The sequence below is a fragment of the Balaenoptera physalus genome (genome assembly GCF_965194825.1).
Source record: "Balaenoptera physalus genome assembly, chromosome: 9".
Classification (NCBI taxonomy): domain Eukaryota; kingdom Metazoa; phylum Chordata; class Mammalia; order Artiodactyla; family Balaenopteridae; genus Balaenoptera; species Balaenoptera physalus.
Window position 1 is genome coordinate 29,528,854 of NC_138888.1, and position 14,370 is coordinate 29,543,223.

Genomic DNA, 14,370 nt, shown 5'->3' on the forward strand with positions numbered 1-14,370 from the left:
TTTCTCTTATAAGGACACTTGTAATGGCATTTAGGGCCCACAAATAATCAAGGATAATCTCTCCATTTCAACATCCTTAACTTAATTGCATCTGCAAAGACTTTTTTCCAATTATGATAACATTTACAGTTTTCAGGGATTAGGATCTGATGTCTTTGAGGCCACCATTCATCCTCTTATACATGTCAAGTAATGAAACTAGTGTCAGAAGAACCTCCAGATTTCTAAGAATAGGTAAAAGAAAGGTGGGTATGATTAACTTTTGTTGGTATTTTCTTTATCCTCCCTTCTGACAAAATCAAGAAAGGGTAAGCACTGAAATTTGCAGAATGTGTATCAGTGGCTTGGAAGAAAATCACAGTAATTATAGAGGAAAAATCTTCTAAGAAATATTCTTTGTAACCCAGAGGACAAAATGGGTGGTACAGCACTAGATATTGACAATTCAAAGTGGGAAATAATTCAGAAAGGCTAGACTCTGAATATGAAGAAGTTTTAGGAAAACCTTAATATGGCAGATTAATTATAAAAATGATCCCAAATCTCACCCTTCTCTGTATCCGTGCTCTATGCGATGTGACTGCAGCTTTTCCCATCAAGAAGTAGCATCTATTTCCCCACCCCTTGAACCTAGGATGCTCTGTGACTGGCATTAGCCAATACAACACAGCCAAAGTGACACTAGCAAGCTTTGAACCCAAGTCTAAGAAGCTTGTGAGTTTCTCTTCCCTCCCCAGTCACCATGAAAGCAAGTACATGCCGGCCTATTGGATGATGAGAGACACGTGGCTCTGTCACCCTCATCACCTCAGCCAGTAGCCAGCCTGTCATCAGACATGTGAGTGAGGCCATCCTTGACCAGCTAGCTCTCAGACAAATTGCCCCCCAACCACAGATATATGAGAAAGCTGAGTGAGAACAGCATAGCCCTGTCCAGATCAGCAGAACTGCACAGCTGACTTGTAGACGCATGAGCAATAACAAATGCTTACAGTATTAAGCCGTTGGGTTCTGGGGTAGTTTATTACGTGACAAAAACTGATACGTAATGGGTGGAAAATCACTAGGTTTTAATGACGGAGTAAATAAATAATTGGGAATGAATTGCACTCTGACTGCAAAATAGGTTTTTGGACTATTTTAACTAACTTATTATGCTTATAGTTTCCTTTTTTGTATCTTTAATAGTGGTAGAGGATAAAAAATATTAACAAGTCTAAAAGAGTTTTTTAAAAGAGTTTTTAAATAAGTCTAAAAGAGTTTTTTTGTTTTTTCATAAAACAAAAATTCTGATTGAAAAAAGCATCGTGTCATGCCCTTCTTGTAAGGATTTCTTTCTTTTATAGGGTTATAATCATCCTTAATTTCTTTTATCCTGGGGAGTCTCCTATTTTCAAGGCAGGAGACCATTTCAGTTTAATTAAGTAGAAAAATTCTATACTCAGCTTTCTGCCACTAATCCACCATATAACCTCTGGTGATTTACTTCCCCTCTCTGTGTTTCAGCTGCTTTACATGAAAAGTAAGGATGATAATACCTTGTAGTTAGGGTTGTTTTGAAGATGAAATATGATTGTTCATATGCATGGTCTCTGTGTAATGCAGATGGATGAAGAAAATTAATAAAGCTGAATCTACACGAGTTAGCATTTTCCTAAATATGCCCAGTAATAGCACTGGCATACCAGTGGTGATTTTCTCAATAAAATTATTCTATTCCATAAAGTAGATCATTTGGTTATATGTATATATGTTTTCTTGATGTTGGTATCTCTACCCTTTCCCCCCATTACAAATACAACATGACCTCTTTGCAAACACATGTTGCTCACCATTGGTGTACCAGAATACAACCAGGTGGCCCATATGCAGACACCTCAACCCTGATTGCTTTAGATTACATTTGTAGCAAACAGATTTGGGATTCTTGTCTGACCCAGAGCCTACATCTCAAAAGAATCTGCCCCAGCCATCAGCCCACCTGTCCATCCATCCCCAGCCAACCAGAGCCGACAGGACAAGAGGTGTACAACTGACCTGGGGAATTTAATCAGAGCCTCTTAGAACGAGTCTATAGTAGTCCATATGCATATTCCTTATCTTAAGGATTCAAATTAAGAGGTGCTGAGACTAAAATTTTGGATAGTAGATCCTGCAACTGCATGTTCTTATAGAATTGGGGCCATAGCAACTTAACAAACAAGTTCCTTCTGAAATAAAAAGTTCAGGAGAAGTAGAAAGTAAGTCAGCACAGAAAATCAGAAGAGGAAATGCAGAAGACTGGCAGAGAAAGCAGAGATAAGAGCCCAGAGAGCTCCAGAGAGAGAGGAAGGGAGTTGTACTCTTGACTTTCAGTTTCCCAATAGATTTTTCCCTACTGTTTATTTTTTGCCTGGAGATGTCAGCCAGAGTCCTTGTACTATCTTTACAATGCCTCATTCCCCTTTTTATTTGAGCCAGTTTGAAGGGATTTTTGTTCCTTGTAACCAAATGACCCCTGTTGGTTTAAAAAATTCTCCCGGGTTTAGAGATGTCTTGGGTTTCTTTTTAGTCCTTGGTGGGGAGAGAAAGAATGCTTGTTAAGAAAAAAAAAAAAAAAGTTGAAGGAGCTATTGAGTGGGTGACAGATGCCTGAAAGTGAGAGATTAGAGGGCAGCAGCAGAAGGTGGTATTCACATAAAGTGCAAAAGAAGAACAAAAACATTCTATTAAGATTCATTAGTGAATAATTCCAGGAACCAAGCAGAAAAGTTTAGAGGTGACTGGTCCCCAGGGATAGTAAGAATACTGAAGGGAGACATGCATTGTTTTGAAAGACACAGTACTTACTATAGACACTTTCCTGGGATTTAGTGCTAAAAGGAGAATCTGCATGTGGTGAGGACTAATGTTTCAGGTTAATTCCCCATCAACAGAATTGATGGTGATTTTTTTCATTATAGATTTATTTTCATTTTTAGAATACGTGTCCATTACCAAATTGTAAAATTAAAATTAGATGATATATTTAAACCAGCCCTTGGTTATGGCAACGCAATATGAACTTACCTAGCAAACAGAGGTATCTCTAAGAAGCCTATTATTAAGCTTTATACATTCAGTCCTCTTCAAACACTTACCACATGCCTGTCACTCTGCTAGGGGCTGGGAAACAAAAGTGGATCAGTCAGACATGGTCCCTGCCCTCATGGAGCTAGTGAGGATAAGTATAAACTAAGTAAAGAAACAGAGAAATGAAAGAAAATAATGATTACCTGTTATTGATAATGTTATAAATGTTGAAATACAGAGTTAGGAACCGGGGACTTCCCTGGTGATCCAGTTAAGACTCCACACTCCCAATGCAGGGGGCATGGGTTCAATCCCTGGTCAGGGTCAGGGTCAGGGTTAGGAGCAGGATCCACTGTGGATAAGGTGGTGAGGTCTGTTTTAATCACGTTCAAGATGACCTGAAGCAACTGGATTCTCATGAGAATTTAATAATTCTATATAATAATTATTCTACTCAGTAATTACTACTGGGTAGATAACTATTTAGGGGAGATGCATATCATTCTTTCAGGCACTTTTATAACTTAATGACCAGAAGAAGAAGAGAAGAAAGGAAGAAAACCAAGATTAATTAGTGCCCATGATGTACCAGACATCGCCCACATACATTATCTTACCAAAGCAGCCATTACTTTTTTAAAAATAATTTTAAAATTGAAGTATAGCTGATGTACAATATTATGTAATTTTCAGGTGTACAATATAGTGATTCACAACTTTAAAGGTTATACTCCATTTATAGTTATTATAAAATATTGGCTATATTCCCCATGTTGTACAATGTACCCTTGTAGCTTATTTTCTACCTAATAGTTTGTACCTCTTAATCTCCTACCTCTATATTGCCCCTCCTCTCCTCCCTTTCCCCACTGGTAACCACTAGTTTGTTCTCTATATCTGTGAGTCTGCTTCTTTTATGTTATATTCACTAGTCTGTTGTATTTTTTAGATTCCACATATAAGTGATATCATACAGTATTTGTCTTTCTCTGACTTATTTCACTTAGCATAATGCCCTCCAAGTCCATCCATGTTGCTGCAAATGGTAAATTTTCATTCTTTTTATGACTGACTAGTATTCCATTGTATATGTATACCACATCTTCTTTATCCAATCATTTGTTGATGGGCACTTAGGTTGCTTCGTATATCTTTGCCTTTTGGGTAGGCATTTGCAAAGCAGTCATTATTATACCCATTTTTTCAGATGGAAGAACTAAGGTCCTAAATGGTCAAGTTTCTTGCCCAAGGATTCAGTCAAAAGCTTTTTCCACTATACCCTCCACTAGATGTAGATCTAACCTGCACAAAAGGCAACAAATTACTTACTTATCACGACCTGGATTAATTTTAAAATAAGGATCCTTTTAGTTGTATAGTCTACATTTTATCCTATAAAGTCTCTCAAATTATCCCCACTCTTCAAAGCACCTTTCAAGCTGATGATTCTGACCTAAGGGCCATATAAATTCAAAACTAATAATGTCATCTTCTACTGGGAGGGGAAAGAACAGACTTCATCTGAGTGTCAGGGGCAAGGGCAATTCAAACAACCCCATCCCCAGCTGATGCCATCTGGTCCCAAGATGTCTGCTTGCTTTATTCTTTTCTCAAATATACACCCAGATTTCAACTAAGAGGTTGTTTCTTTCTCTTTTTTTTCAGAAATTTTATTTTTTTAATGTTTTATTTATTTATTTATTTTGTCTGCACCATCTTCATTGTAGCACGCGGGATCTTCTAGTTGCGGCATGTGGACTCTTAGTTGTGCCGTGCATGTGGGATCTAGTTCCCTGAGCAGGGATCCAACCCCGGCCCCCAGCACTGGGAGCCCGGAGTCTTACCCACTGGACCACCAGGGAAGTCCCGGTTTGCTTCAATTTAACCATGGCAACAGCCCCACTGTCAATTTCTTTGCTCCAACTGCCCTGTATCTTAACTTCTTCCTTCACCACAGCCTCAGAGAGTTAATGATTCACTGGCGGTTCAACACGTATTGAGGTGTCAGGCGCCAAGCTGGATGCTGGGTGCAATGGATGAGATGACGTCACCTCGAGGAGTCTGGTCTCATAACTAGAAGACATTCTCAACTGTTCTCTCTGCCCTTTCCACCCCTTTCTCCTCCCTCTGCCCTGGGAAGGGATCTTTAGCCTGGTCCTCGGGGTGGTTAATCTTTCCATCAACGGGCTGGAGGTGGACCAGCTGAGCCTGCCAGATAGAAAGATCAAAGGCGCCTGGAACCCCGACGCCTGGAGGAAGCCAGCCTGGCTCTCAAGAATGCCACTGGCACCGCTCGAGTTTCCTAGGGCATCGCCAGAATTTGGAGAAGAGGATGCAAAGCTGAGAAAGGAAGTTCCTCTCGCCAGCTGGCTGGAGTCTGCGCCTCTCCTTGTTGGCTGAGCAGGGTCATTACCCTAGAACCTTCCCTGGCGGTGTCTTTGCGCTGGGCCAGTCCGCATTGGCACACGCACCCGGCCGTCTAGGAGGCGGCGCCCGGAAAGGGATGCGGACCCAGGAGGCGGTGTAGGCTGGGTCTCCAAATCGGATTCTCCATCCTTCTCCTCCCGCCCACTTCCAGAAACTTGTGTCCCGGGTAGAAAAGCCCCAGAGGAGCCGTTCCCTACTCCGCCTCTTGGCTCGGGGCCCTTTCCTGCCCGAGAGCCCCACCCGGCGCTTGCCACGTTCTCCCTACCAGCCCGAGACCCTGCACCTCAACCCCAGGCCGACTTCCCACCAGCCAGAAGCGCAGGGCCCCAGCCCAGAGCAAACCCTCCTACTCCCCCTGGAGTGAAGGGGAAAGCTTTGCTGACCTGGGTTGGGTCGCGGGACCCTCTGCGCAACCGAGAAGTTGTAGGGGGCATGAGTCCCGGGCGCTCGGATTCCTCTCCCCCTTAGGGGTCGCGATGGAGCCAACAGCAGCCGGGCCCTAATCCATCCAGGCCTTTAATCCATCACCTGAAATCTCTTTGAGAGCTCAAGACGAACGCGCACACACATCCATACACCAGGGTTGCACAAATCTTTTATTAATATTTTCTGAGGACTAGTGGTTTGATGTCTCGACTGGCATTTAAGCGTTAAGAATACACTGCATGCCACCGTGGAGCGAATAGAAATGTAAATGAAACTGGAGCCCAGAACATGCAGCTTCTTAAGAAAAAGTAATTCCCAAATATTTTCTTTCTCTCCATTTCAACGTCTTTTGTTTCTTTAATGAGACAAATCCCCAAACAGTGATTGTGAATGTGGTTTCCCGACCAGTAGCCTCAGCATATTTTGGGAACTTGTTAGAAGTAGAAATTCTGGGGCCTCACCTCCACCTCAGACCTCTTGAATCTGGAACTCGGATGGATGGAGCCCAACATTCTATTTCCAGGAGCTGTCCAGGTGATTCCCATACACGCCCAGCAATCCCTGGCTCAAAAGCCTCCCTGGGCAGTGTTTCCCACTGATCACTACATATAACTAGCAGGTACCAACCTTGTTTACCACTTATCTGTTTAGAAAGAAGTCTGACGTGACAGTGGAGAAGACTGCTGGAAGCACAATGTGTTGCCTATAAGAAGTCGTAGAAGCCATCAGAAGGAGAAAGAGAGAGAGAGAAGGGAGGAGAAGGGACTTCCCCAGCTTCAGTCCACTTTCAGTATCTGTCTCCTCCTCCTGAGAACCCGCAGACATGCTTATTTGAAATATTTCATTTTCCTTCCAGGCTTCTACAACCTGCTTTGGTCGTTCTCCTTCTAGACTATCTTAGAAAGCACCTTCTAAGATATTTTTTGTAACTGAGAGGTCACACCTCCCTCACCCCTAACTATCTGGCTTGTGGTAAAGGGGGTCCCTCACTCCTTCAGATACCGCTTGCCTCCTTTAAGATCGAGACATGCCAAGTACCTGTGCTGGCACGGTAGGCTCAAAGTCACACCCCGCTGGGACAGGCTTGAGAAGAGCACCAGACATTGGGAAGCAGGGCATGGTGGGTGTGGGAGGACTGATGATCTGGCAGAAGAGAAGGGTTCATGGGAAGGAGAGATGTTTAGACTGTGGATGTGTGTGTGTGGAGGGGGGTTGTCCTGTGCCAGGGCTACTGGTAGCCACAACGCAGTCATTCCCACCATGTTGCTTGCTCCCTTCAGTGGACAACCCTTGGGTCCCCTAGTGTGCCCAGGCTCGAAGGCTGAGAGCCCTGTGCTCAGGGTTTCCTGACAGCCAGGCACCAGTGTAGCCCTTCTATTTGCTGGTCCCAGTCCCTATCTTTGTTCTCTGAATTTTTCTGGACTCTGGGTTTCTAGGAAATAGTCACATTGGTATAAAGCTCTGGACAAAATGGGAGAACATCGAGGAGGGGTAAAGGATTGTGTGTGTGTGTGTGTGTGTGTGTGTGTGTGTGTGTGTGTGTGAGAGAGAGAGAGAGAGAGAGAGAGAGAGAGAGAAATTGTAACCTTCAACATTGCATATAAGGGGTGTGTTGGTTCCTGCAATAAAAAGACCCTCGCTTGTGCATGCTCTTGAGCTCCCTGCCTGAGTACTTTCAGGTCTAGTCGGGTCTAGTATAGGCAGCTCACCGCCAGCCACTTAGTACAAGTGACCAATATGTGCACGGATCTTTTCCATTACAAAGCAGTTGCAAAACTATAATTTCATTTGAGCGCCACTAAGGCTTTGTGAGGTGAAAGAGGAAATGTATGAGTACGATTATTATTATCATTATAATCACGTTTATCCCCACTTTTGGAGATGAGAAAACTGAGAATCCAAACCTTTTCAGGAAAGAACTGGACGCACAACTAGGGCTTAACTTGCGTGTCCCGTGTGCACAGCTTCAGGCCTTATGCTGAAAGCACAGGCTGCAAATTGTCGGTGGGAGGCATGAGGACTTTTTTAACAAATTCTTTTGCGGTTGGGGGTCGTCAAAGAATGAGCAAGCAGAAATTTCTTCTTTAGGGGCCGCCTGCGTAGAGTGCTCAGAATTTTGAGTATTTATTGTAAAAACGTGAGTGGGAGCTTGGAAAATATGCTGAACGTGAAACGCAGACAACTGAATCACGTTGGGACGCATCTCTGGCTTGAATTCTGGATCGGTGAGGCAAGGGTAGATGGTCCGTCCCTCTGGTAGAAGCGAATTTGGGAAAGGTGGAGGTGGCCAGAGCTTAAAATGCTCTCTTGAGGGTCAAGTCCGGGTAGGGGGTAAGGGAGGGGGAGGGAAGCCTGACACCCTGAGAGGTCCTCCGACGTGCGAATGACAGGTACGTGGGTGAGGAGTCACCCGCGTTCCCAGCGCTTGGAGAATGGAGATGTGGACTTGGTAACGTGGTAACTATCTCTGGCAGAGAACATCTCTCCTGGCACAGCGGTTCCCCGGGTCAAGAGCATCGCCGGCTCCTTCCCTGCTGTCCAGGCTGAGGGCTCCACCCCCTAAGCGGCCTTTGGTGTTGGTTGAAGGTAAGTGCAAGAGCGGGGGAGCTCTTACTCAAGGTACCTAACTGAGCCGAGAAAAAGGAAAAAAAATCGAAAAGAAAGAGCAAATGAAGCGGAAGTTTCAAGGCCCTCTGCGAGGAATAACAGTATAAATAACCGAAGACGTCTTGTAAACACTGCGGTCATAACCCCGAACATTAAACAGCCCTGGTGGCATCTGGCGCATCGGCCGCCGCTGGCTGCGCTGGGGCAGCGAGGGAACCCGGTCCCAGGCTCCTCGGACTCGCCTCTCTGTTTATCTCAACTTAATCTTCCCCAACGAGCTGTTCCGTAGCCTGGAAGATGTTTAAATTAAAACCCAATCCACCGGAAGTCGTGGAGAGGAGCTGAACGCGCTGGCTAATGTAACCGAAAGGCAGGCATGCGCGTTGTTATAAGTAATTCATCAGTTATTAATAAGAAATATATAATACACGTTGCAGCCCTTTGAAAATCGTAAACCACATTCCAAAGGTATGGCATTTACGTTTTTCATCACTCCCAGTATTTCTTCACTGTTTTGCAGCTATGGGTTGCTTGGGTTTATGTACGCGCCTGGAAAGTTATAGAATGTGGAGTTTACCTTCCTGCTCATGTTAGCAATTAAACTGTGGAATAACTGAAGATCAGATTTTTCTTTTCTGGTGTATTTTTCTCTTGAATTGTGTAACTGTTAATAACTTTAATCCTTCCCTTTCTTTGTTTACAGTTACATTATTTCTAGTTGTCTTAAAAGTAACGTGCAAACTTGAGGGACTAGTTTCTTTTTGAGGTTTCAGTGCAAAATATGATCTGCACCTTCATAGTGGAAATCGTATTTAATCGTTGTCTATCTCTAGAAGTTTGGATTGAGGTTCCAAAGAACCACTTTTATTATATAGCTCCCCCATAGTTCCCCATCTTTCTATTCCAAATATATATTTTTAAAAAATCACACCAAATGTCGGGGCTTTTAGCAATATAAAGAAAGATTTATTTTTGAAAGTAGCAAAACTTGTTTGAAAAAAATATATATCTTTAAGTGAATTACTTTATAAATGTGACTGTCAAAGTCAGCTATTCTATGATCTACATTTTACAACATATTGTACAAAAGATACACATTGATAGGCTCTTATTATCTATTTATATATTTATAATTACATATTGCACTTGGACCAGCAAGGCTCGCAGAGTCATTCACGGTAGAAGTTAATAAAGTTAAATAGATGGGAATCGTTGTAAGTACAATTGATGTCCTCTGGTTTGGAAACGAATCTCCTCGTCGCTGTAAAGTGTTCTCGAGGGGTGGGAAAGGGAGAGGAGAGTTGCAAGGGGGAAGAAGAGACAGAGAGCAGGGAGGGCAAGGGTCGCCTTCCCGGGGCCCGCTCCCCCACCCCGGGAGCGCGCCTTTCCCAGACTCGCACCTCCAAGGTCAGGACGCCGTGGTTCCACATAAGCGGCTTGCGGTCACCACTTCTTTCAGGTCACTCTCGGGTTTCCCGGCCACCATAAAGGGCCACGTCTGCAGGAGAGAAGAGGGTGGAGGAGGTAAGTGGCCGTGGAGGAGGGGTGGGATGAGGCGGGAGCCCGAGACCAAAGGAAAGGGCGCCCAAAGGAAAGGGCACGGTGAGGGGGCAGGCAGTGAGTTGGAGAGGCCCGTTATCTCTGCAGTTTTCCCGGTGAACTAGTGCGCCCTGTGGCTGGGTAAAGCAGAAAGCAACGTTGGCGCCAAGCCACAGCTCGAGGTGGTAGAGCAAAGAGGGGCTCGCCCTGGGTTCGAAGTGAAACCCAAGAGAGGAGACCCTTGGAAAGCCCAAAGTGGCTCCTGCCACAGCCCGGAGGCAGATGCTAGGGTGAACCGGAGCAGGGAAGCCGAGAAGGACCTCGCGCCACTGGGCACCGGGTTCAAGGTGAAGCGCCTGCTGGCCCTCTTCTGAGGTCCTGGTCAGGCTTCCCAGCCCTCTCTCTTTCACCCCCATGGATTTCCCTACTTCTATCTTTGGTTTCCTCCATCACAAACGCGGGTTTTAACCACAGTTTCTAAATTAATCGCCAGCTCTTAAAAAGAAATAATGTTAATAAAAGAATATAGCCGCGTATTTTCACATTGTGTTCCTACTGGGCTGAGCAAGCATAGCTTTCTCTTCCCTTCTCCGTTCTGTGTATAATAAAGCTCACTTAAGTTTCTTATTCAAAGATGAAGGCAGCAGCAGTTGTAAATGAAGGCACTGCTTTCATTTTCGTTCCAGATTTTAAAAAGCTGTTTACTCATTCAAAAACCTGACTTTTAATTAGAAGGAAAAATATTTTTCACAGCAAAATGTGGTTTTGCATTCCCCCCTCCCCAATTCCTGAAACCAATTCAGAGAGAAGACAATTCAAACCTTCAAACCTCTCTCGCTAGTGCCGACCGATAAGAAGACTTTTAAGAGGAAAACCTCTCCTTCTTATCATATATAAACAGAGGTGGTAGTTAGTTTTTGTTTTTCTTTAGCCCCTGGGAGTTTTAAAATTAAATCAAATGAAAAAGGAATTAAAATATAGTTCTTAAACAGTAAAATGCGGTTGAGAAAAATATTAGACTCAATGAGCATTATTTTTTAAGATAAAAAGTAACATGTTCTTAAACTTGAAGGAGAGTGACCTATTTTAATATTATTTATTACGCTAATACTCGTGATAATGTTCTGATTATGCTGGTATTTGCTAGAAATTCTGGGATTCGAAAATGTTAATCCATCTATAGGAGAAGTGCAGAATATTTAAATAGTTGGGGACTTATGTGACAATTATGGGGGGGCATGATGTGTCCATATGTAAAGGTTCTACATATCCTTGGGAAAGAAACAGAGTTGGCTGTTCTTATTTACAGGAATTAGAGGGGGCGGGGAATCAAGTTTTACTCTTCAGCTGAAAGAAGAATAAAAGGATTACTAAAATGCCGCCTCAGCGCGCGGCATCTTGTCGGTGTTCGCTGTCCCGCACCGGCCCTGAAGGCGCTGGCGCGAGCGCGGAGGGATCCCTCTTCTTTGCCAGCTCGATACGCCTGCAAACTCCTAATTGGGCTGCCACGTCAAATACTCGCATAAATCAACGCGTTCCCGCGGCTTGGAAGGCAGAGAGTGAGGGCCGTGTGGGGATCGCCTGCACCGGTCCCCTAGAGACGCTGGCTGGCGGCGACTGAGATGCGCGGCTCCCAGGCTGGCGCGCACGCTCTCACCGGGGACCCACTGCAGGCGCGCTGGGTCGCCCCCGCCCCCCTCCCCGGGACGCCGCCGCCGCCGCACCGGAGAGCTTACCAGGTTGACCGGGTGAATATAACCGTTCTCGTACTTGTCGTTGGCCAGGATCTGCCTCAAGTGGGCGATGTAGCTGGACGCCAGCCTAAGCGTGTCCAGCTTGGAGAGCTTGGTGTCCGGGGGCACCCAGGGCAGCGTGGTCTTGAGCCTGGAGAAGGCCTTGCTCAGCACCCGCATCCGGGCCCGCTCGCGCGCGTTGGCCGCATTGCGCTGGACCTGCTTCCCCTCCTGGCTGACCCCGCTCAAGGGGCTCTTCTTGGTGGGAGCCTTCCTCCTCTTGCCCAGGCCGCCGCGGCCCTTCTGGGGAGAGCCGGTCTCGCAGTTGGAGCTCTCCTCGGTGCTCTCGTTGGAAGTCACAAACTCCTTGTTCGAGTCCATTTTCAGCCCGTCGCAGTCCAGCATCTCCACCTCTTGAAGGTCCTCCACATCGCTGAGGGAGCCGGTGGACATGTTTGGGGGAGAGGATGAGAGAGACAGGGAAGGGAGAGAGGAGAAAGGGAAGAGAGGAGAGAGACCCCGAGACCAATGGACCCCCCGAACGTGGAGTGTCGGGCAGCCACCTCGGCTTGGGAGCCGGGAGTTGCGGGTCTGGTTGGGTCTCACACCCCTTTCCCCTTCGCAGAGTCTTGAGAAGGAGCCGCGAGGGCTTCTGCGGGCAGGAAGCCGACGCTCTGTTTCCCCACCCCCGGAGTCGTGGCCGTAGAGGAGTGTGAGAGAGCGCTGAGGAATTTGGTGGACACTAGGAATTTATCTGGGGAATAGAGGCGGATCCTTGCAGCCCAGGGGAGGGGCCTGTCAGGCCCCAGCAACTCTCTTAGACCCCTTTCACAACCGGAGGGAAACTCTCATGCACAGCCCCTGATTTCCAACTTGCAATGTGAATCAACTCCATTGCAGGACGCAAATACCGGTCACCTTCTCCCACTCTTGGCCGCTCTGGGGAGGAGCGGGCGCCACTCGAGCTCCTTCTCCGGGGGGAGCCCATCTCCTAAGGCCCGCTTTCCTTCTTAACAGGTCATAGCTGCCTGAAACTGAGAACTTCAGGAAAACGACCACATCCTTTCGCTTTTTCTGGGCCTTCCACCCACAAATCTCACTAGCATCCTCTGGCTCCCCGCTTCCCCCCAGAAAACACCAATTAAAATGCAGGCAGGGATCAACCACCTCCTGCCAACACCCTATAAGACTCTGTGGCTTTTCCAAGATACCGTCACACCTTAACTCTGGTGAATTAAGACAATAAGTGCTTTCTAAGATCATTAGGGTGATGACAGAGAAAGTACCAAAAAATCCATCTACACTTGGTCACTTTAAAGATATCGAGGAACTGCCGGTGTGTACACGAACAGACTTGACCATTGCACACCCACACACAACCACACACAGTTTAGGGGGAGTGGAGGAAACGAGACAGAGTAATACTGGTGTGTGGAAAACATTTTGTTAGTCGATAATCTTTTCTTAATGAAATTAAAACTTTCCCCTAAATTTCTTTCTAGAAATGCAGTTAATATTCTCTTAAGAATGTTAGTTGCTCTCAGACATCACCTTGTCCGGGACTTCTGGTTTCCTCCCTCCCAGTGCTGCCTGCTGCCTTTGCCTTCTCCTTACATCCTCTCGGCTACCCGGGTTCTGCATGTAAAGCTGACATTACAAAACGTTAAGCAAAATTGTCCTGTTCAGAAGGGTCTTTTTTCCATCTCTAACTCCAGCCCCGACCATCTTTCCTGGAGAAGAAGCAAATCTGGGGAGTAAGTAGAAAAGCAAAAGGAACCAGAAACCAAGGGATTGAATGACATCGATGAAATGAAATCAGAGAGACAGAATGCATGAATCTTTCTTACTAGTTCTCCAGGTTTTCTTTCCTTGCAATTAAGCATTGACGATGAGGGGCTAGAGCAAAATGCAAGAGCAGATTCTGAGCTTTTGGCTCAGAATCTGCACCCCTCTCCTACATTAAGATACCATATCTCTAATCCTGGGCTCAGCTGGGAATTCACTAACCTCTAACATTTTGTTTTGTTAGCAGGGTCTTGTTTGCTTTCCCCCTATGCTGTAAACTAAACAGATTGTCAGCAAATCAGTCTTTATTAATGAATTAGTGAGACCCCCCGCCCCCATAATATCTTTGCCCAGGATCCAAAATTTGTTAATCACCGGTGTAGAGATTTATGGGCTCTCTTATTTTCTGTTGTTTGTGCAGGTGGAGATTTAAATGACCATATTCACTACCAAGATTTATTGCTAGAGTGATTGATGTTATAAACCAGGAAAAGGACTCTTCACACAGCAGGGATGATGGAAATATCAAGTTGAAGTTGCCTTTGTCCTCATGCACAAATGACCCAGCACTACAACACAGAAAGTATAATAATTTAATCTGAGATCCAAGACAGCATTAAGAGAACACCCAACAGGCCTGTTAAATGTTTCCCCTCTGATTCCCAAATTAGTTTTCTTTGATTTTCCCTCCCTTTTCTCAGTCTTGGTAAGACATGAAAGTTTAAGTTATTTTTAGACTAAAAGAGCTATGTGAAAATGGGCATTGGCCAATACTTTGTGAAACATGTGTGTGTGTAGCTAC

General features: G+C 45.4%; 2 protein-coding genes across 14 annotated transcripts in view; one reads left to right on the top strand and one right to left on the bottom strand.

Moving 5' to 3' along the window:
* Positions 1 to 14,370, top strand: part of LOC309666900 (uncharacterized protein) — a 181,352-nt gene that overhangs the window by 27,819 nt on the left and 139,163 nt on the right. The window contains exon 1 of one of the 13 annotated variants that reach the window (XR_014267337.1): positions 9,954 to 10,035. The exons of the other annotated variants lie outside the window; for them this stretch is intronic. The gene's annotated coding sequence lies outside the window, so the exon portion shown is untranslated. Of the gene's footprint in view, positions 1 to 9,953; positions 10,036 to 14,370 lie in introns of those variants that run through there. 13 annotated transcript variants of the gene reach the window in all.
* Positions 9,456 to 12,651, bottom strand: TCF21 (transcription factor 21). Its single transcript, XM_082475005.1, has 2 exons — positions 11,787 to 12,651; positions 9,456 to 10,009 (listed from the first exon to the last, which is right to left on the bottom strand). The coding sequence occupies exons 1-2, from the start codon at positions 12,234 to 12,236 to the stop codon at positions 9,920 to 9,922; spliced, it is 540 nt and encodes a 179-aa protein (XP_082331131.1). The 5' UTR covers positions 12,237 to 12,651; the 3' UTR covers positions 9,456 to 9,919.

Bases quoted from the DNA above. Each gene is read 5' to 3' on its own strand.
- TCF21 (XM_082475005.1), bottom strand. From the start codon at position 12,236: ATGTCCACCGGCTCCCTCAGCGATGTGGAGGACCTTCAAGAGGTGGAG. The intron at 10,010-11,786 runs GTAAGCTCTCCG...TCTCTCCTGCAG, and splicing joins ATATTCACCCGGTCAACCTG to ACGTGGCCCTTTATGGTGGC.